A 24,302-nucleotide genomic window follows, 5' to 3' on the forward strand; every position below is an offset into this window, starting at 1 on the left:
GGTAAGTAATATTTAACACAAAATCCTGCTGTACACGTACAAGAAAGATGTTTGCAGTTAAATAGGTGCTTTTATTATTGCATGAAAATAATATGCACATGCAATGATTACATCAATTAACACACCCAAATGCAATGTTTTGCTGCAAAGTCAATGGCAGCTTCTCTAAACTTAGCAACTGGCTCCTGGTGGACCATTACTGAACAGACGATTAAAACATAAATATTTATAACACTATTCATTAATTAGGAGTGTTAACATTAGCAAAACTTCACGTGTACAAGAACATAGTTGAAAGTTTGGAAACAACACAGTCTTCAGCATACATACAATAGTAATTAGATAATCTGAAGTCAACAAAACAAGGCCAAAGACATATTTTCTGAATTATAACATTTATTTTTTTTGTTCCTTTTGTGAGCGAGTAACAGGCCTGCTTGTTGTCTCTTGAATTTTCCTTTTTCTTTTGCCACCAACTTTAGGCACAACAGAGCCACTTTGAGTGGCCTCTGGCACTTCACGGGCAGGGCTTGTGGCCAGTGACTCACCTACAGGGCTTTTGGGCAGTGACTGTTCACCTACGGGGCTTGTGGCCAGTGACTAACCTACAGGGCTTGTGGCCAGTGACTCACCTACAGGGCTTTTGGGCAGTGATTCACCTACAGGGCTTTTGGGCAGTGATTCACCTACAGGGCTTTTGGGCAGCGATTCACCTACAGGGCTTTTGGGCAGCGATTCACCTACAGGGCTTTTGGGCAGCGATTCACCTACAGGGCTTTTGGGCAGCGATTCACCTACAGGGCTTTTGGGCAGTGACTCACCTACAGGGCTTTTGGGTAGTGACTGTTCACGGACAGGGCTTGTGCCCACTGACACATGTGAGCAAGTTGGTAGACACTGCACAAGTGATGGTTGGTCTGTTTCATGTGTGTCTTGTTTTGTTTTTGTCGCCTCCTTTGTAGGTGTCTGCTGCTGAATTTGTACAGATGGCAGCGGTAGGATGTCATCAGGAACCTGCACAGCAATGTCTGCTACTTGACCGGTAACATTTGGGCCTGGTGAATGAATATCAGATGAATGTGGTGAAAACTGACCTGCATGAACAGATCCTGGCTGTGAGGTGTTGAATTGTGGTACATTAGTCATTCTCCAGTAATTAGCTTGTGTTTGCTGAACAACTAATGCTTCGAATGAGGTGTTGATTTTTTGCAACTGTTTAGGCACTTCAATGAAGACTCTGTGGAGATGTGCCAATTGTGAAACTGTTTCTTCCTGCAGTGCAATCATCCTTTCCAGCACTGTCATCAGGTCAGAATGGCGACGATTTTCTGCTTCCACAATTTTTCCCTCAGAAGCTACAATTGCATCATATGTGGTATTTGCTGGACGTTTTGGCGGTAAAACAGTTTCAATTGGAACCTCTTCATGGTCACTTGCTTGTATTTGTGTGTCTATGGCGGCGGCGGCGGCATCATCATCATCATCATCATCATCATCATCAAAATCCTCTTCATCATGTTCTACAAATAAATGTACACATTATTAAATGGCATGTTAATCTCTGCTGTGTTACTATGTAATTGTACTGTGTCATAAGTAACAACTAACATGTTTCCATACGTTTTATAACCTCACATTAAAAACTACCTTGACTTAAGAATAATGTTTGGACTCAGTATGAAATATGAGTGAATGAAAACTTGCTGTAAACTCACAACTCCTACATGATAGTTAACATCACTAACACAATACAAGTTGCCTTACACTTCATTTTCACTGACACTAAGTAATCCTATTTAAAGAAGATGTGCAAAACAAATAATGAACATGACAACATAACATATAGAAGAGCACATATTATATGGCCACCAACTGATACACTCACCTTCTAGGTGTGTTGAGCTGGCTGACCCAGGTGAAGACACTTGTTCAGTCTCAGGTGACACATGTCCTTCAGGGGCAACTATATATAACAATAACATAAGTTTTACATTTACATGTGTAAATATTGAACAAACAGTTATTGTATGTTCTGTATTTATGAGTACCTAACAGCATCATTTCCTTAACCCAAAATGTGTGTGTGAAAGTGAACATAAATAGTTGTAATAACAATGTACATGCCTGTGTACTTAGAACTTTTGAGTTCCCTAACATAAAACATACTATGTTCCTGCAGTAATGCGTGAGGATAAATAGATAAAATTTGTACATAAAAATCATATGTTGTGTAGTGATATCAGTATCATAATGTACATAACTATCATGAGATGACCATTCACAATGGTTATCATGAAGGTGGTCATATTGCAAAAAGTGTTGTTTTTGGTAGAGGATATGTGTGGTACATTAATATAAGATGTGGCACACATGAATGTGGCTGTGACTAAACAAGACAACACATGCAGTGTGTGATAATGTGTCGTTGATAGTAGTAGTTCAACTATAGATATGAGTGAACTAATGTGTGAGGTACGCTTTGATAAGTAATGAGTTGTTGGGGCATTTAGTAGCTAAAGTGAAGCTTTCAAATGAGTGTGATTAACTTCAGTTGTGCTAGTCAGGTTGTAAGAACGGTATTCCCTTCCCCAAAAAGCCTAATCAGCCACACCTTTCAATTACTTGAAACAGGTGAAAATGGTGTGAACTAAGTTGACCCTAAAATGAGGCTGTAATTAGTGTGTGTGCTGAACCCCACCCCCTCTGTTGAAGTGTATGCTGTGATGAGATATTAATTGCAGCTGCTTTAACACAATGGTAGATGAGCTAAATAGTCGTGTGCAGTTTTTAAGTTATGAAAACAATGACATAAAATATGATACGTGTGCCTCATTATGCTGTCTGTATATGAGTTAAAGCAAAAATGGACCTTTTCATAAACAACTATAGATGTGTTAGTGCAAGTGATGTTTGTAGGCCGTTGCATGCAATATATTTGATGCATGCTTAAAATAGGCAGTAATGTCATGTTTGTCGGAGTAAAATAAATAAAATACACAATAATATTCTACATATTTCTGTTCTGTACCTGTAGCTAGTAATAATTTCTCATTAACATGTGTTACACATGTGTACTACCCTGTTGTTCCCCATCTTCGCCCACCATCAATTGCTTCCACTGCAGCAATGCATTTTGGGAATTCACATGTAAATGAGCACGCAATGGCACGTGCTATATTAGTTACTGCTTTTAGTAGGACTACAACATATATGTCTATTTTGAGATATATATATATACAGAATCAGACATATACATATATAGATGCAGGTATGCTTATATTGTGAAGACAGTATAAAAAGCAGTGTAACTATGCAAAATAACTGTAAGCAACGACACGCCTAGTACAGTAATATTTCTCACCTGGTGGAAATTGTGAGGGGTAAATTCCTATATCACGGTCACCAGGTAAGCCTTCCACGACGACGGGAAGTAATTTTGCCCGAAGCAGCTCCTCCAATGGACTTAATATGAGACGTTGTGGTGTCGGCCCACCTCCAGTGCCAGTAGCATGCACGCGTTGGTGTTGTATTTTCTTTTTCAATTTGGACCTAATATCATCAAATCTCTTGTGACAATTCCGCTTGTCCCTCACATGATTCCCACACGCATTGACACCAATGACTATTGTGTCCCACATTTCTTTTCTGCTTGCTGAACTTGTCCGCCCTTGAAAAACATATAAAATATATGAGGTAAATGATTAATAATAGAAGCACCAGTTTCCTACACTGCTAGCTGTTCCAAGAGATAGCAAACATGCTGTTTTATGTGTAATATGTGAAGCACATGAGCATTCACTACTAAACCTATACATGTAAGCAAGGTTGCATTCATATTGTATGCAGTTATGGCAAATTGACCGCCTGTGTTTAGTTGTCCTTGTAAGGCATGATAAAAAGCTGTGTTTCCAGACTAATTAACATAGAAAGATATTCTGAACCCATATTTGCATATGAACAAAACTCAGATGACCTAGGATCACATGTATTTGAATAATAAATGTAAAGGTACACTTACCTAGTAAATGTCCATAGATACTGTCATAGTGCTCCAGAATGCCAGTTTCCTGGTCATTGAAGCGAGGATTACGTGGCTTCTCCACACGTTTCTTCCGAGCAGGTTTAGGGTCAGAGCTTGGCTGGTGCTGACTGGACTCTCCTTCTTCCAATGGAAGAGCCTCCAAAAGCTGCCCACCAGCAAGCACGCCACCACCATCCACCCCATCAGCAACTGGGCCACCAGCAGCACTCACAGCACCAGCACTCCCACTCCTAGCACCAGCACTCCCACTCCTAGCACCAGCACTCCCACTCCTAGCACCAGCACTCCCACTCCTAGCACCAGCACTCCCACTCCCAGCAACAGCACTCCCACTCCCAGCAACAACACTCCCACTCACAGCAACAGCACTCCCACTCACAGCAACAGCACTCCCACTCCCAGCAACAGCACTCCCACTCCCAGCAACAACACTCCCACTCCCAGCAACAGCACTCCCACTCCCAGCAACACCACTCGGTGCACCAGCAACATCACTCCCCTGAACAGTACGTTCACTCCGACGCGTACTCGCACGAGTAGCACTCCCACTCCCACCAGCATCACTCTTCCCACGCTTTGCGGGCATACTTCCAGCACTCACAAAAAACAGACAATAAATGTACAGCCAATCACACGAAACACTTCCACATATAAAACAAGACAAAGATGTAAACAAAACAACAATGGACAAAGCTCACCCAATACACAACAAGTCTCTCCGTCAATATGCAAATGTTCAATCAGCCAGCTCTGTGCGTCTCTCTCTCTCTCTCTCTCACTCCCAACAACACAGAGAATGATTAGCAGTACACGTTGCCTTTAAATATGGCGCGCAATCCAATACATGCTTGTTTCGCCTGATTCAGCAAGATTTGTGATTGGGCAACCTATCAGCACCCCGCCACGCACGCCGATACACCTGTGTGTGATCGGATAATCATCGTGAGAGTGGGCGGATTTGTTTTCGGGTTCATTTTGAATGTATTCGGCACTTACTGCATACGGAGAGGAAAAATCGCCATTAACATGACTAATCGGTAAACTTGCCGATTTCACTTAATCGACGCTTACTGCATGAGGCCCATAGAGTGCTTATAAATCCGTGTGGTATACAATAGTGAATAAATAATAGTGCTCAAAATAAGTGAGAGTGTAAAACAAAATAATAATAGTAAATGTAAGGTAGTGGTTACAATCTGAACCTCTGGTGGAAATGGTTTAGATTCCCTTTAGAATGCAATGTCGTCTGTGGTTAAGAGGGAGCTCCGTCTGAATCAAGGACATCATTGATTCACCATGTCATCCCACAAGACATTCCGAATCAAGTAGTTTCTTACCAAGAAGCAGAAACAGAACAAACAGATCTAACAATGAATCAAAAGGAATTGATACCATATGCAAGGGGTTGAGTGTCCAAAATCCAACTGGAGAGGGGAGAATAGAGAAACCCAAATCTCCAAAATGGAGAGTTATTGGATTTATGAATTACAAACTCTCACCCCCAAGGGTCTCAATATTTATTTTGATCTAGGCTGGTTTTTATGTGATCAATTTTTCCTATGATTCTTCTTATCATGCTATATCAGATTGTATTTACTTTTATAGATTTTTAAACTCCAAGTGCGATTCTAAGTAATGATCTTAATTAATTAATATTTAGTGGTGCTGATTTTTAGATTGTATAGTTTTCTGTTTATTCTGAGTTTTTATTATCAGTATTTTAACACTTTATTTTAGTGTGTTCCTATTGGGTTCATTTTGCTACTATTCAATGAGTGGTTATTTATGAGCATACCTTGCTCAAGTAATTAATTTTTTTCTGCTTCAACATATTGGTGCAGTAAGCCTAATCAGTAAGAGTTAATTCCCTGGTTTACTAGTTCCCTTATCTACAGAAAGTATGTTGTATAGGCCGCACTTCCTTATGTATTAAATAAATTAGGGATATAAGTACGTGGTGGTGGGAACAATGAAGAGACCCCTAATCTCTCCTAAGGACATATAGAACACAAAAAGTGTTCCCCGCACCCCAAATGAATATGAAAGAATAATGATACTTGAAATGCTAATATGTATGAATGAGCAAAAGTGAAGAACATGAATTGACAATGTGCAAAAAAACACAAATCGCATAAAATGAACAGGAGGGGGAAGGATGGTGAGGGAAGGGGGAAATGTGGTATAACTAAAAAGTGAAGGATATGATAAAGAAATCCCTAAATGTAGGGAGGAGGGGGGGGAGAAAAAAGTGAAAGTGGGGGACAAAGGTAAAAAAGGAGGATGCAAAAAAATGAAGGGTAAGGGCAACGTTTCCCTCCCTACTTTTGTTTTCCCTCCCCTTGTTTTACCCATTCCTTATCCTCCATTGCATCCCTTCCTCCATTAGGTGTCAGTTTACATCTGGAGTAATTAGTACCTCCCTTTAATCCCGCATCTTTCATTGTGTATACTCTCATGTATTGATACCTTTTCGCATTAAATTTACTTATTTGATCATAATTTGATTATGCTATCATTGAGTGTTGGGAACTACTGTACGTGTTTGTTATTATTGTTTTGGAGGGTTGAGGCCCCCCCCTTTGTTCTCACTGCACCACTTTTGCACTTCTTACCTTTGATTTTTACTGATTGAGTGCTGTCTACTCCTTATATCTTGTTGAAAAATTACAACAGTTTCAGGAGAATTCACCTGAATTTGTTACTGTACAAACCGGCTATAAATATCTGTCTGTCGGTGGAATTTTGGTCAAAACACTGCAAGTTTTGACACATTTACCCATCTTTACCAATTACTCTCAATCAATTAGATTGGTGGAAAGTTCAGTCAAGACAATAAAGAACCTTATGGCATGTATAGAGCTTCATTAGTTTACAGAAGCACACCATTGGACAATATTTTTTCTACCTCCCAATTGTTGATGGGGTGAAGGATTAGGTCAAATGTATTGTTCCAACTTGCTGAAAAGACAAAAGAAAAATGAGAGATATGATAGCCCAGCAGAAAGGAAACAAAAATCTTACTTGGCCACTGAAGCCAGTAAGAACTCTTGCATTTAAATCACTTGCAGATATTATTTAATATCCCCCTATGGAGCTCGGTTATGCGGCTCTAAAATAACAGGTTTAATGTAAATCTATTCCACGGATTGTGTTTATTTCAAATCCATTGTCGTATTATACTGTAAGAAAAAAGTACAACGGATTAATTTGCCATCGGAAATTATAATCCCCACCTGCTGATTAATCCATCGATAAAAAAAAAATTGAGAATAGACAAGAACCTGATTGTGAGAGTGACAGGTTTTTTTAATTCTATTTTTTAAAATATATTATTTTCTATAATATAATTGTATTATTATTTTACTTTGTTCCATATGTTTAATATTTATTTATTATAAGTGGTGCCAGTGGCAGGAGGAGCTCTCACTGTCACCATGTCCTTCCTGTGAGGACAGAGATCAGATTCAACAACTGTTTTAGGATCAGTTGGCAGTGCAGGCAGAAGAGCACAGTGGTTGATGTACCAGCAACTCTTCCTGCTGGTACCATGAGCCGGAGTAGGCGTAATACTGAACCTGCTTCAATCCTGGTTGTGTGCGGCCTCAGGAACCATCTAATCCTTTGCCTGTTTAGCCTGTGTCAGGATAGCCCTGTTATAGAGGAAGCAGGTAGTAGCGTGGATTTTGGGTCTTTTGACTGTTTGTTGATGCTCCATAATCGTCAGTGTCACCTTTGTTCCCACATAATTTCCTCATTGTTATTGACCTCATCTGATTATCTCTGTATTACTGTTGAGGCTTCCAGAACACAGGACCACCTGTTGCTGCAACAGGTGTGCGAGGAGCAGATGTAACCACATGTGTTGCATGTGCTTGCAGGTCATGCTGGTGTTAGGGTTACCAGAGCAGGGCCCAATTCTAGTCTGTTGTACAACCCCATGACAGATTTTGAATCTGTGTCCCTGGAAATGGATTCAGCTGCACACTTGAGTCGAGTACGCCAAGCACCTCTACAGCTGCTCACACTGCTCTTTCTTAAATATAGGAAGCTTCAACTAGCTCACAGACATCACAGGGGTGCAGTGGCCTGCCCATAGGAGCCACCAGCATCATGTGGGCATCTTCCAGTTGCCTAGCCATGGCTCGGTGACCTTCTCTGAGTTGTTACACATCTACAGTTAGGATGTATCTGTTATTGTGTTATGAAAAGATATGTACTATAATAATGTGTTATGTTTTGCAGTGCTACCTGAAGGAAGGTTCCGCAAATTTAGATCCCAGCCGGGTCGTTGGGGTTCCACCAGGGGGAGAATGTAGCCCTGTGTAAGATTGGTGTACATATCTCTTTCTCATGCTGGCAGTAAACCTGGTAAGTATTCAGGATTGCCAGCAACAATCAATGGAGGTTTGCCCTCAAACCCTGGTGAGGTGTCATATGTCCCCAAAGGAAGTGACAACATGCATTGTGCCCACACTTAGTGGTACAGAGCAGGTTTGTTCTCTGGGGGTGATATAAGACACAGCACTGCCTAAAGTTAGAAGTCAGTTTCCTGTTGTTGTGCTGCCTCTGTTCAGTGAGAGGCACGTGAAGGTTTGCAACAGTGTTGCAGTGTCTCCTGCTAGCTGTGAGTCAGTAAGCAGACGCAGCAGAGTTAGAGGAGCTGACAGAGTTAGAGCAGCTCAAGAGAGAGACAGAGCAGCTCAAGAGAGTAGAGGTGGAAAGCAGATCTATTAGGGAGAAGGGACCTTCCTAATGGAGTGCTGCACAGAGATGAGTGGCTGAGCTGTTATCTGTGAGGGGCAGCTTGCCCATACCATGCAAATAAAGATGCCCTTGTTAAAGATACCCCCACTGTGTGAGTGTGATCTTACTCAACAGTGGATGGCACCAAGAAGGAGTTCCTCACCAGGACCATCTCCCTGCGGAAGCACAGATCCTGATGAGGTGGAGGCGCTGCACATGAAGTAAGTTGGACTCGCACCCACTACCTCAGATACCTGTCCTGATGACATCCCCTAATACCATCAAGCGGGAGACTCAGGATTCCTGTTACTTGCAGGTGCACCACCATACACGATCACGTAATGGGGACCGGTTAGACCACACGGGCCAATGTGAGATTGGGGGGGTCTGACAAGGGGGTCCACCCGTTACATAAGATTGGAAGAAGTGGCTAAGTGCACAGCTGGAGGAACCTGTCTTGCCTATGTATAAAATTAATATAATGGCCAATAAACTGGCTGTTATAAACTGTATTTAGATTTTATGCTCTTCAGGGCAGGGAATATGTAAGAAATTGTATCTTCCCTTAACTATGGAAAAAGAAGAAGAAGAAGAAGAAGAAGAAGAAGAAGAAGAAGAAGAAGAAGAAGAAGAAGAAGAAGACGCCCCAATGCTACAAATTATTGACAAATATCCAATTATCCAATTTGACAAATTATTTGGTCAAAATATTGTAATCACATTCCTCCCCTGTAAGTTAATGTCACAGCACCCAAAAAAGGAAAAGCATTAAATGGTGCATCAACCAATATGGTTACATGATGTACCATGTGATATCATCAATGTTGGTTGAGAGGTCATTCTCAACCAAATTGACAGATGATCATATGGTACATCTACCAATAGAATTGGTGGATGTAGAATGTGGCTGTCAAATGTGATGTCACTGCCTTATTTAAGGACTTTCACATTTCATTTTACAGGAAGTTGATGACAAGTCAACAATTGCAAGAAGAAGAAAAAAGAAAAGAAGAAGAAAGAAAAAATACTCACTGGAGACTGCTCTTCTATCAATGGAGGATCCATTGCTTCGGTCAAGTCATCACCCTTTATCCAGGATGGCATCATATTGCAAGAAGGCAATCGAGCCTGAGTTTATTTCTATAACTTTTCTTTTTTTTTTGTGCCATTAGGCAAGGATTATTTTTATGGGGTTTTTACTTTTTTACTATTCTTGGTGATCGGGTATGGATTTCTTAGTGAGGCTTTTTTTATGGTTGGGCATCGGCCAGAGGTAGCCCCTGACGATCAGGACGACAGCCTTCATCACGGCAATGGTAAGTAATACTTTTATTTATTTAGGGTAAGTAACTCTAAATTTTTAGGTTGTCCATTGATTGGAGTGTGCCCATTGAGTGCCAATCCATGGATTTAATGACCTAATATTTATTATGTATTTTAATGTATATTTCATTTGATGTTTATTTTTATGCATTTCAATGGGTAAAAGTCATATTAGGCACATACTGTAGATAGGGTGTGTGTGTGTGTGGGGGGGGGGGGTGATGGAGCTAGTTGCCCCAGGCAGTGGCGGAAAAAACGGTTAGCGGTTAGCCACTAAGGTGATATAGGGGGGGTTATTAATATATTTTAATATTGTTAAAGTTTTTTTTGTATTACAAGTTACCACTTATTACAATGTGTGAAAGACAGGGGTGGTGTGAAAGGCGCTATTGATAAAAAATACTGTGTATATAGTGTGTGAAATAATCAGGAACACTAGATTACCTTATAAGGTACCTTATAAGGCAAGGCTGCCTTGCAACAACTCTAACCGAACAAGGTCAGGAAACAATACAGATATAACAATACGAACCGGCGCCTTATCATTCCATGCAAATGTCTCTTATAAGTCCAATTGGAGGAAGGATCAAAAAGACTCCTCTAGTCCTGTTCTTCCAAAAGACTTGATGATTCCACGCCGTGCGTCCCGTGATATGTGAAATTAAACACAACAGAAAATCATAGTGTAAACTGCTACTAAACAATGATTACTGACACATAAAACAAACACCACATACAGGACATAGACACAGAAAAAACAACAAATATAAGCAAGGCTGAAAATAAGAAAAGCTAATTAAATACAAAATAAAAAAACAATAAAATTGCTAAAATAAGAATAACTGTAGTGCAGCTGGTCTGGTTGGTAAAAAACAGAATCCTCTCACAAGATGATGAGAGTATACAGGCAAAGTGCAACTTCTTCAGGGGTGTGAAGAAGTGACACGCAAGCACACGAAACGGGTATGGTCAGAGTTCACGAGCTTTCTTGACGGAACTAACGTGTAGCGTGGCAGGCGTGTTTTGAACTGGCAAGCAGGAAGAGGTTCTTCTCCTCGAGGTCCACCCCCAGCGTTGGAGCATCCATTCCAGGAGCGCGAACAGCACTGGAGTGCATTCACTCAGTCTCCCGTGTCACCGGAGGACAACCTGATACTACTTTAGAATGTAAATGCGTGGTGCTAAAGACCGATAACAGAAAATATAATTGAATGAATAAAGAATACTTGTAGAAGGATCCCCAGGATCCCCAGGAAGACAACAGGTATTGGGTGTAGAATCCTGGATAGTGAACTCACCACATAGTGAGAAATTGACATACATTAACAACAGGAGTCATAAGCATATAACTCACCCTAGATAATACCAACATCTCATTAAAGATCATAGCCAGGAAAACATGTAACAAGCAAGTGACTGACTTTTGAAGCTGCAACGTCCATGCAATCCAGCAGTGGGGGGTCCTTAGGTGTGCCTCCGTCCAGTAGGTATGACAAAAGAAAAAGGAAGAATGGTGGAGCACTACAACAAATGTCCATAGAAAAATAAACAAACAGGAGAGTGTGTTTCCCATAAAAAATAATTATTTAATGGTCATGAGGACAAGAAAAGGGCAAAAAAGCCCCACCGACGTTTCACGCTTCTCAGAGCAACTTGTCAAGGTGACAGCCTCTTCTTTATTTTCAGCCTTGCTTATATTTCAAATCCGTTGTCAGATTTGTAAGAATGAACTACTAAAATGGAAGTCCTCTACCACCACCATCTCCACCCCCCCCCCCCCCCACCCCACCACGCCAAAAAAAAAATTATATTTCAGGTATGCAGACTGAATCCAAGTTCGGATTCTTAAAAATCTGACCACGGATTGTGACTTCATTCTGCGGATATAATAAAATCCAGAATCCTCAGGATGGATTTTCAGTTATAGAAAAAAATCTGGGCAGAATGGAATTAATGACAGATTCTGATTTATCCGCTTGGATTTTTTAGTACCCAATCATAAGATAGATTTTTGTGTGGGAATCGGATTTGGTCTAAAAAATAAAGGAAAATCCCGGAAGGAGTTTCAGACAAGTCCGGCAATCTCTAGTTAGAAGCTGTACAACCCAACATGACTGTTGCTTGTGATTAAAAGTAAAATGAGCCAAGAGGACAAAGGACTGAATTCACAGCTGCATTGAATCTCAACCCCTTCAGTGTACGTCTGCATCACCCCAAAGGCGGACAACCTTTAGCGCAGGGCTGCACAGCATGCGGCCCGCTGGGGCACACCGTATGGCCCGCGACAGACCCCCTTCAACCCTCCCTTCTTCACCCCCCTTCCCTGGTAGGGAAAGAAGGACGTGCTCCAGTAGGAGCGCGCTCCAGCAGTGTCTGTGCACGCTCTCCCCTAACCTCCTAACCTCCCTCCTCCAGCACGGGGACGCACTCTAGCAGTGTAGCGTGACCCGGAACTTCTGGGTCTGCTGCTAGAGCGCGCATCCCTCGCACTTCCCTCCTGCTTCCCTGCCGCTGCCGCCACCACCATCACCATGTAAGCATGGGGGGGCTGCTGACATGGGAGGGGGACTGCTGACATGGGAGGGGGTGGGGGGCTGCTGAGGGGGGTGGGGGTCTCCTGACATGGAAGGGGGGTGGGGGACTGCTGACATGGGAGGGGGTGGGGGGATGCTGACATTGGTGGGGGGCTGCTGACATGGGAGGGGGTGGGGGGCTGCTGACATGGGAGGGGAGTGGGGGGCTGCTGACATTGGTGGGGGGCTGCTGACATGGGAGGGGGGCTGCTGAAAGGGGAGGGGGGTGGGGGGCTACTGACATGAGAGGGGGGCTGCTGGCATTGGTGGGGGGCTGCTGACATGGGTGGGGGGCTGCTGACATGGAATGAGCTGGGGGGGCTGCTGACATGGGAGGGGGGTGGGGGGCTGCTGACATGGGAGGGGGGTGGGGGGCTGTTGACATGAGTGGGGGGCTGCTGACATGGGTGCGGGGCTGCTGACATGGGAGTGGGGCTGCTGACATGGGAGGGGGTGGGGGGCTGCTGACATGGAAGGGGGGCTGCTGACATGGGAGGGGGCTGCTGACATGGGTGGGGGGCTGCTGACATGGAATGGGCTGGGGGGGCTGCTGACATGGGGGGCTGCTGAAATGGAATGGGCTGGGGGGGGCTGCCAAAATGGAATGGGCTGGGGGGGCTGCTGAAATGGGCTGGGGGGCTGCTGATATGGGCTGTGGGGGGCTGCTGAATGGGCTGTGGGGGGCTGCTGTGGGGGGCTGCTGAAATGGGCTGTGGGGCCCGACTCTGTTTTCCTTGTGAGGGGGGAGAGTGGTGTGAGTTTCAGGGGGGGGAGAGTGGTGTGAGTTGCAGGGTGGAGAGAGTGATGTGAGTTGCAGGGGGGGGAGAGTGATGTGAGTTGCAGGGGGGGGGGAAAGTGATGTGAGGTGCAGGGTGGAGAGTGATGTGAGTTGCAGGGGGGAGAGAGTGATGTGAGGTGCAGGGGGGAGAATGATGTGAGGTGCAGGGTGGAGAGTGATGTGAGTTGCAGGGGGGAGAGAGTGATGTGAGGTGCAGGGGGGAGAATGATGTGAGGTGCAGGGGGAGAGAATGTGTGTGGTGTGCAGGGGGTTATTGTGTGTTTGATGTGGAGGGGAGTATTATGTGTATGGGTGAGGGAGAGATGGGGGTATGAGAGATGGATGGGGAGTATCGCAAAGGTTGATAGTGAGGGGTTCTGGGGGAGATATGAAGATGATAATGAAGGGTGCTGGTGGAGATATGAGGATGATGATGAGGGGTGCTGGGGGACATATCTGAGGATGATGATGATGAGAGGTGCTGGAGGAGAGATGATGACGATGATATGTGTGGGAGGAGAGATGATGATGATGATGATGATTTTACCCGTGCGGCCCAATTTTTTTTCCTTGGAGCAGTTCGGCCCTTCTCACTTTACGAGTTGTGCAGGCCTGCTTTAGCGCATCCAAAGGGCAGCTAAAGGGTGTGAGTTGTTTGCTTTAATTCGCTGATGATTGGTGATGTTAATGCTTCTCTATTTCAATCTGAAACTCACCAGCCCTTTTATCCTCTGTACCTAATTTACCAACTCTATCTGTCCATGAAATGTCTGTGAATTGACTGTATAACCCTGTTCTTTTAATGTAACCATGTATTGCTATATCTCTGTACCCAGGACATACTTGAAAACGAGAGGTAACTCAATGTATTACTTCCTGGTAAAACATTTTTATAAACAAATACATTGTTTTCGTCATCCTTATCCATTTCTGTTTTTATATGACTACGGACTTGAAATTAATCATTGGCACCTGTTTTCAAATTTGCCCTGGTAATAAACAACAAATAAGATAGCTAGAAGGAAACTTGTTTTTATTTTCTGGTTAATAAAAGCAACACTGAGAGAAAATGAACAGCACAAGTAAAGCAATAATTAATCAGCACTTAGAAAAGTATTAATAGTTTTAGGTTGCACCATCGGTACAAATGTTGTAGTTGCCATTTATAATTGTTCAGCTTCTCTTGATCCTTTTACACTATCCTGCAGGTCTCCACAATACACATCATTCATTTAGATTTTTTACTCTGTTAAATTCATATGCGTTTTTTCTCATTCTGATGATCTTGAAGTAAACCGGCACCTAGAATGGACAGCATGGCTTATTTCACACTGTTAAGTTTCATTAAAATTGTGTTTATTCTTCATGCTTATCTGCCTTTAGGGACATACAAATACTGATTTGTGAAACAAAGAACACCATGTGAGTCAGTACATGGTTAACAAAGGAGTGACCAGAAGTCTGGTCTGAAATGAATCTAGTGCCAAAAACTACTTGACTGGAAACAACAGACAAACTACAAGATCTAATGAATTAAGCTGCATTGTCAAGTAATGAATAGATACAAGGGAAGCAAGTGCCTCTTTTCACAATATCACTGAACATGAAAGAACATTTTCTAGGAAAACAAATTTGCTTTTATACTTACTGAGTAAGGCTAAAAGTGGCTAGAACAAATTTCAGATGATTTGTAATAGATTGTATCATCCTGTGTTTAAGAATAAGGTGTTTACCCTTTTCTGGCTAAAACAAAAAGCTACTTTTAATATGATTTGCACTAAAAGACATTGACACTCTTTAATGGCTCCATTACTTGTAATTGCTTGCAGCACTTTCAGAAGCAAAAAGTTCGACAATGAAAGATATAAAGCGGCCTACCTAAGGATTTTACACCTTTTCTGAAGCAAAACTATTATTATTATTATTATTTTGTTATTAAGTTATAAGTGTGGCTTATCATCATTTGTATAAATGTTTTCATCTGTTATTTTCTTCAAGCTTTGTGCTTCAAATGTATGTATGTATGTTTTTACAAATAAAGATATACATACATATTCTGTAGCAATCCCTGGCCTAGAGTATTAAGCGTCTCCCCGGGTACCGAGAGAAGTAGTCATGTGTTCAGGCTATTGAAATCAAACAATCTGCCAGGTCCAACCAAGCATAAACCTCTCTGCCCAAGAGATTTCAGTCAGATAAACAAGTTTCATACATTTGATGGAGGCATTAAATAATAGATCATTCACATGCTGCATGGTCTTACTCTAGTTAGCTTGATATATACCACTTGAGGTATTTTGTTGTTTGTATTGCTAAATAACCCTACCATACAGTTATGGATAGTTTCTCGTATGGTTACAACACCTGTAAAAACACATTGTCTCTCCCCAAAACTAGTACAATGGAATATAGATTGCGTTATTATGCAATACAAAGACAAAAGTTAAAACAAATCATTTGCCAGATAATTAGCAACATTAATCTGGTTCATATGCTGTCTTCTTTCACTACACACTCAGAATTAATGCAGTTTAACATATAAACACATTTGTGCCTGTAAGATTATCTATGAGACTGTGACAGAATTAAGGTAAACACGTTTTCCTGAGCAACATTTCAAAAACGATTGCTTTTGGAATGTTGACATAGATGGACGTGCAAACGAGTTTTCATGTCACCCTGGGGTTATGCCACCAGGATAAGTACAACAGAATACAAACAGATGTTCTGTTGGAGGTGGTGAGCTCTTTGTACTTATGTTTAAATACACAGCATGCTAATCTTATACTGTGCTTGTTAACACATGCCACAATGCTGCAGTTAAATGTAGCAGTTTATTGGTTCAGCTGCTGTAAAAAATAAGCCTCACCTAATATATGTATTTGTGTATTAATTTACCACAGAGAGAAATATAGTCTTTGATTTTCTTGACATGCATAACATATTCATTATCCCATAGTGCTTCGGACATAATTTTATATCATTAACATGTTGCTATGTCAGAGTTTGGGTACAAAACAGGACTTTAATCGGGGCTGATTTTTTCGGGTGGGGTGAATAGGGTGGAGTTTTAAATACAAGTGCAACCTCATCTTTCTGTTGTCTTAGGCTAAGGCCCCACTGCCTCAGACAACGCGCCCGCACTGCAGACAGGCGGCGCGTGGAGAGGCAGTTGGGGCTTTTTCTGGTCCAAAGGGAACATTTTTGCGAGCGGGAGGGCGTGGCCAAAACGGGTGGGAGGGCGCGGCCATGATGGGGGGGAGGCGCAGCCATGACATTGGGGGGGCACGGCCATGACGTGAGGGGGGGGGGCGCCCATCAGCTTTTCAGCCCCTCAACTTATCAGCCGTTCAGCCCCTCAGCCCCTCAACCGCTGAGCCCCTCAACTCTTCAGCCCCTCAACTCCTCACACACAGACACGCACTCACGCACACACAGAGACATGCACTCATGCACACACACAGACAGGCACTCACGTACTGAGGCACACACACACAGACAGGCACACACATACACACACACAGACAGGCACTCAGGCACACACATACACACAGACAGGCACTCACGCTACTTTCCCCCCACACTCTCCTCCCCGCTCCCCGAAGCCTCCCCTCCTCATTGGCTCACAGCCACACCACGTAACGCGGCGCCGCTTGGGATTACAATTCTCTTGAATCCCCTGGCGGCTGACGCGTCACAGCGTGTAGTGAGCTGTGCAGTGAGGGGGACTGGGACCGGCTCGGGAGAATTCCCCTGCTGGTGGGGAACGCTCGTGCGGCCGCCCGCGCCGCTGGGCGCAGCGGGTCCCAGCCCTTACTATTAGGAAGGTGAATGAAGGCTGCAAACCAGATAAATAAGATTCTAGGAATAAACGTTACAAACGAAACCTTAGTTCTACAAAGTACGTCAAACAAATAAACTAAATCGTTTCCTGTCCAACACACCTCCTCAATAATACAATGTATCTATGTCCTCAGCTTATTTGGGTAAAATGTGCATGCCGTTGATTCAATTATATTCTTGCAGAATACGTATACAAGGGCCAATAAGTACGGCACATCTAATAAGCTCTCACATACATGTATGCTGTTGTCAACAATAACATAGTTTTTACTTTTGAAAGCACAAAACAGCAGACGATATATATTCGGGTTGAGCCTTCCCATATTTCATTAGTGTATTCTTCAACAATTTCTGCTATGTTGTGGTTGAGATAAAGGAAAACTATTGTTTCACTCACTTTCATTTTGTAGAATCCCCATGTATTTAAAAAATGTTTTAACTGAAGCCGTCTACATGGCTCCAAGGGTAATTTATCAAAGATTTTTTTCAAGGTTTGTTTAAGGCAAGAAACAGCACCAGATTCACTTTCAAATGGGATTTTCTATTGTTAAGGCAGACATTGTCTGATAAATGACTATTTACATGACAATGGTGAATGCCTTCTGGAAATCCTCTCCCAAGAATCTCTTTCCTCAGCACTCATTTCTTCCACTGCTTAGTGTTCTTTGTTGACTGACAGAACAACAAAGATTGAAAGAATTATGGGGTCTGGGTATCAGGTTCCTGTGAAGTGCGAGAAAACAAACATTCATCTTTTTTTTAAACCTTTTTTTCCCCTGAGAAAGCATAAAAATAAAAATAAAAACTTGTTGACCACCAGTTTAAATTCTACTGGAGCTGTCTCACATTTTAATCTTGTCTGTAACTGTTACATACGCCTATAATATATATTATCTTTAACTGTGCATACAATGTCTTGATTATAATGTATACCCTGCTCACTTAATATAACTATGTTTTTGTAACCATGTATTATTTGCCATCATAACTCTGTGCCAAGGACATACTTGAAAACGAGAGGTAACTCTCAATGTATTACTTCCTGGTAAAACTTTTTATAAATAAATTAAATAAATGTCTTACATTTGACACTGATTTGTTTGTGCTGAGAGTTGGGGCAAGTCAGATTGCAGGACTTAAAGGGGCAGTCCAGCCCAGGAACAAAGTATACAAATGATAGTGACATCTTTCCGTTATTACCAAAATCCAACATAGTTACATAGTTACATAGTAGATGAGGTTGAAAAAAGACATAGGTCCATCAAGTTCAACCTATGCTAAATTTGGACAACAGATACTTTATCCTATATCTAGACTTACTTATTGATCCAGAGGAAGGCAAACAAAAAACCCCATTAAGGGGAAAAATTAATTCCTTCCTGACTCCAAGAATTGGCAATCGGATTAATCCCTGGATCAACATCCTTCAAATGTATACTTATTTGGTATATCCCTGTATACCTTTCCCATCTAAAAAGATGTCCAACCTTTTTTTTAACAAATCTATTGTATCTGCCATCACAGTCTCCATGGATAATGAATTCCACATTTTAACTTCCCTTACTGTAAAGAACCCTTTCCTTTGTTGCTGGTGAAATTTCCTTTCCTCCAACCTTAAGGGATGGCCCAGAGTCCTTTGTACTGCCCATGGGATGAATAGTTCTTTTGAAAGCTCCTTGTATTGTCCCCGAATATATTTGTATATAGTTATCATATCCTCTCTTAGATGCCTCTTTTCTAATGTAAATAAATCTAATTTAGCTAGCCTCTCCTCATAAGTTAGATTGTCCATCCCCTTTATTAATTTAGTGGCTCTTCTCTGCACTCTCTCTAAAGGTATTTTTTAATTATTTAATGAAACTTAGTTTGTAAACATGGTAAACTGAGATTTTCTCTGGCTACTGTGTTTAGTCTGATGTCACTGTGTGTTCAATGAGGTTTCCCTAGTCTTCTGATTAGGACAGGGTGGGGTAAGGTCTCAAGAAACACTTATTCTGTAAGCTCCGTTACTGCTCCATTACTGCTCTACCGAGCGATCTGCATGGAACAGCACTAATGGAGCTTACAGAATAGACCCCTCAGTGTCAAACACTAAGCCATCTAGAGAACCAGAAGAAAGGGGATTTCTGCTTAATTCTGCTTAATTTCCAAAGAAACAAAATCAGCTAAATAAATTGATGTAAGTACAGCCCCTGTTCCCCCCTGCCACGGAAGATCTGGCCACTACATGGGTATTTCTCTGGTACTGTAGCTCACCTGCTGGTTACAAGAGATCTGAGTTGCTCCGCGGATGTTGTATAGGAGCAGCAACAAGGCAGATTTTCTCCTTCTCATGGTGCAGCGCCTCCATCCCATGAGTATCCTGCTGAAAGCAGCATGGTCCACACAGGCAACTCTCCTTCACAATGACCACACATTATTGCTGGTACAATAGCATCTTTATTGTACAGACAGCATGGCATCATCTCCATTCCCTGGAGAAGACCCCAGGGTCTTGAGGCCCCAAGAGTCCCTCTTTAGCTCCTTTACCCTCTTGTAGGGAAAAAGGTATCACAACATACCACACAGCATAATCATAGCACACCTCAATTTTGTGGAGTGTCAGCTTTTATACCCGGGGGGAAGGACTTGTAACCCCTCTCCATAACTGGGCGGGTCTAGGTACTGATAGGCATCACACCATATACATGTGACCCAGTAAGCACCCTCCCCAGGTATGACACTCCAACTGCCGGTTTAGGCCTGCCCCTGGATAAGGCAACATAGTACGCATCCAGGCTGCAACTGCAGGCTAGGCCCTGCGCAGGAGTTTAACCCCAACAATGCCTGTTCCTATCTGGACTTGTAGTGTTGAGGCCAGTAGAAGACTACAGCCAGGGGCACTTGGCTACATAAGCAGGGATACATTTGTTTCAGGAAGTCAGTTAAATTATTATCTGCATTACTAAAGTTTTTATATCAGCTATCTGCGGCTGCCTCTTGAAGGCAAGTCAGATTGCAGATTGAAACATAGAATTTGATGTCAGATAAGAACCACTTGGTCCTATTTGATCCTTGAATGTCTTTATATCATATTTAAAATAGCCTTATCCAATGATATTATAACAGATCACATATTCAGGGCAGCCTCCTTCTATATGGTACTGAATTGTGTAATGCTGTTGAGTTAAGCCTTTAAAAAATTATTCGTTTTAGCAGGGAGCTGAAGTAAACCTATAAATTTAGGATCCTTCATAAAAAAAAACCAATCGGTTTATAATTTTAAATGTTTTTTTTTTCTGTTGAGAGAGAGATATTACTATAATGGTCTCAAATAAACATGTATCTCTTCACATCTATGTATCAAAGTATTTTGCCACTGGTTTACCTAAAGCTACCAAACATCGTGGTTTACAGTACCTGAATCTGGCATTGTAGAAGGCTATAGAAAGGCATAGGGGTCTATTCGTTAAACTGTAAGCATGACATTATCTGTGCAGAAACAAACACCAATGTATTCCTTAAAGATTTGTAATATGTCCCAACAATATAAAAACAGCATTTGAGGTCATGATTTGGTTCCAGCTGTGCAAATACCTGCTGCAGGCAAATGTTGTATGCAAATAACAAAATCTCACAAAGTGAAGCATTCACGTTGTATTTTGCATTTTGAAGGGAAAATCTCAGAGCGAGAGAGACTATATAAAGTTAATCTGTGTCTCTCCTAATCTACAAAGGATCAGCATGTTGGACCCTTGCCAGGGCTTTCATATACAACAAACAATACTCATGGAAACTGCATGCAAATGTTATTTTTTTCTTTTGCAGATTTTACAATTCCTATTTAACTGTCTCCCCGTGATATGAATAGGTTAATTCTTGTCAGTGTTATACAAGGAGAGAGGAAGATTCATTTTATACAATCTTTTTATTTCTCCCCCTCTGTCACTCATCTTTCTTTCACTTGCATCAAACACTGATGAATATTGGGCCTGATTATGTTCTGGAATTTATTTGAAACTGTGTTCAATCAAATAAAATATAGGCATTGTAATATTAACCATCCATTGTTATACAAAAATAAAATGCATTCACTTCTTTAGCATCACGTAAACAAAAGAGAGAAAGAAACCTCATAAGCTGCACTCAATAACGGCGTGTGAATATGAAGCATGGATAGACTATAAAACTAAACCTATACTTTAATAAATGATTAAAATAAATTGGGATGGTTCACCAAAAGGTAAAATGTTGTCAGTATATTGATACTGGATATACACTGTAGTACTAGTGCTGGCAGACAGTGTCAATTGGTGCCAAACTAATGGTTAATAACCACCATAATTGGTGTAATTCTAAGTAGATAACAGAATAATTTGCAATAACATTAACTTTAAAATTACATTATACATTAGGTAGTGCGTATGTAGTTAAAAATTTAGCATATGGAGTGTTATTCAAAAAGGCTCTTGCTGCAGTTTTGTTCAGATATAAAATAAGTCAGAGTCTTCTGCATTTTGGAGCCTGGCAAAAAAAAAACTGCTGAAATAGGCACAAATGGAGAGTCTCATGCATCAGTTTCACTTGAAATAGATTCTGCCTGAATTCCAGGAGGTATATTAGCTAGAATAGAATTCACTCTAAAGAGGGGAAATTATACACAGGGATGGTGCTTACACGAGGTTCTCTGTAGGTGGGTCCGCCTCACTACAAAACTGGTATTTAAGTAGCCGAGTGTTGTCATGGTGATTGGGAGCACCAGTTAACTCAAGCGTTGCTGAAAGAAATCCTATAATGTTTGGTGATTAATTATTAGACGTTAACTATGGAAGCAGGATCTGACCATAAAGTTAAACCACTGTTGAGAGCACAAGGAAGGTGAGTGCTGAATTGTATGGAAAGGAGAGGGTAGCATTAAAGGGATGTGCACAAATAGAACTGGTTGATCATTTGTGTAGGGTACCAAGAGTGCACTATAACTATTATTTGCTGACCAAAAGAAACAGAATATGTATACAGTATACAATTCAAAGCAAATGTATTGCAAAGGCATAAGTTGGAGGACAACATAAGTTATTGTAGGTGCCTATGAACCTGATGACCTTTTGATTGTGAGAAGAAGTGATTGTATCAATCTGTAATGCACTGCGTGCATTGTGTTTGGCTTTTGCATGTGTCTTCTTATTATTACAGTAGCCTTTCCTTAAATCTTTGTCTCGTGAGAATAGCTTATTTTTCCAATTCAAAATCATTAGAGCAGAGAACTCGGAGGTGGAGACTGAGACACTGTGCTTCTCAAAAGAGAATCCAGGTGTATTTAAACCCTGGGGACTCAATATCTTAATGGTCTAACAAAGGATACATTTAATCCCCTTTTATATAGCAACTATCCACTCCCTGGGATCAAATTATACTGATGCAGCGGCCGTTATTCGAACACTTCACGCGTCATGTACATCGGAATCCCGATTTGAAACCGCGGGATGAAATCCAGCCTCCCCGCACTAAGATGCGAGCGCGGCGAGTGCAGAAATATGAATTTTAGTGTTCTGGCTTTTAAAAACATGAAATTGACACAGTAGCACAGTACTGTACACATTACAATTCATCCATTTTATTGCAAATGAAGAAACAGAATCCATGAAATTCAAACAAAACATCCGCGATAAGTGCGGGTGCCTGGGGCGATTGGCCGCGTTCATGCTGCGTGAGGAACAGCAGAGAACTCAAAATCGGCGCCGTGATGTGTTTGAATAACGGCCGCTGCATCAGTACCAGCCTGGATGTTTATATAATCTTTACATCACTAATTCATTTAATATTCAAGGACTATGACAGGCTTGGTACCACAAGATTGGCATAAAGCAGATGTCGTGCCTATATTTAAAAGGGGAGCTAGTTCACAAGCAGGGAACTACAGACTTGGAAGCCTGACATCAATAGTGGGAAGCTATTTGAATGTTTAGTACGGGGTAATTCAGGAATACTTAATAGAAAACAAAATTATTAGTAATAGTCAGCATGGATTTATGAAGGATAGGTCATGCCAAGCTAACCTTATTAGTTTCTTTGTGAAGGTAAGTATGAATTTAGACCATGGTAATGCAGTAGTGTACTTAGATTTTGCAAAGGCTTATGATACAGTTCCACACAAGTGGTTAGTGTAAAAAAATAAAGCAAATCGGACTCGGTAAAGATATTTGCACCTGGAGTGAAAACTGGTTGAAGGATAGACAACAGAAAGTTGTCATAAATGGAACTTTTTCAGGTTGGGCTAAAGTTGTGAGTGGAGTACCTCAAGAATCGGTACCGGGAGTCCTGTTTTTTTAACTTGTTTATTAATGACCTTGAGATTTGCATAGAGAGCAAAGTCTCCATCTTTATGATGACACTAAATTGTGTAATGTAGTAGAAACAGAGCAGGATGTCATTTATCTCCAGTAGGACTTGGATAGACCGGAAACTTGTTCAAGTAAATGGCAGGTGAGGTTTAATACAGATATATGTAAGGTTATGCATTTGGGAACCAAGAATAAACAGGCAATTTACAAATTAAATGGGGATACATTAAGAGAATCATTGATGGAGAAGGATTTAGGAATGCAGCAGGTAGCAATAGTGCCCAAAGTCAAGATCTTATCTGGTATTAAACTGGCAATGGATGGAAGGGAAGTAAACATAATTATGCCCCTTTATAAAGCATTAGTAAGACTACATCTTGATTATAGAGTACAATTTTGGGCACCACTCCATAGAAAATACATTATGGAACTACAGAAATTGCAGAGAAGAGCCACCAAATTTATAAAGGGGTTGGATAATCTGATTTATGAGGAGAGGCTAGCTAAATTAGATTTGTTTGCATTTGAAAAGAGGCGTCTAAGGGGCATATGATTACTGTATACAAATATATTCAGGGACAATACAAGGAGCATTCAAAAGAACTATTCATCACAAGTCTAGTACCAATGGTTCATCCCTTAAGGTTGGAAGTAAGGAGATTTTACTAGCAACAAAGGAA

General features: G+C 41.4%; 1 protein-coding gene across 1 annotated transcript in view; it reads right to left on the reverse strand.

The window, feature by feature from the left end:
• Positions 1-311: 311 nt before the first annotated feature.
• Positions 312-24,302, reverse strand: part of LOC142491899 (uncharacterized) — a 30,632-nt gene continuing 6,641 nt past the window's right edge. The window contains exons 3-4 of the mRNA XM_075594731.1: positions 1,886-1,963; positions 312-1,520 (exon numbers count right to left, since the gene is read on the reverse strand). Of these exons, the coding sequence (XP_075450846.1) occupies positions 601-1,520; positions 1,886-1,963 (998 nt within the window). The 3' untranslated portion in view covers positions 312-600. The remainder of the gene's footprint in view (positions 1,521-1,885; positions 1,964-24,302) is intronic.

Source organism: Ascaphus truei, chromosome 1, assembly GCF_040206685.1.
Source record: "Ascaphus truei isolate aAscTru1 chromosome 1, aAscTru1.hap1, whole genome shotgun sequence".
NCBI classification, from domain to species: domain Eukaryota; kingdom Metazoa; phylum Chordata; class Amphibia; order Anura; family Ascaphidae; genus Ascaphus; species Ascaphus truei.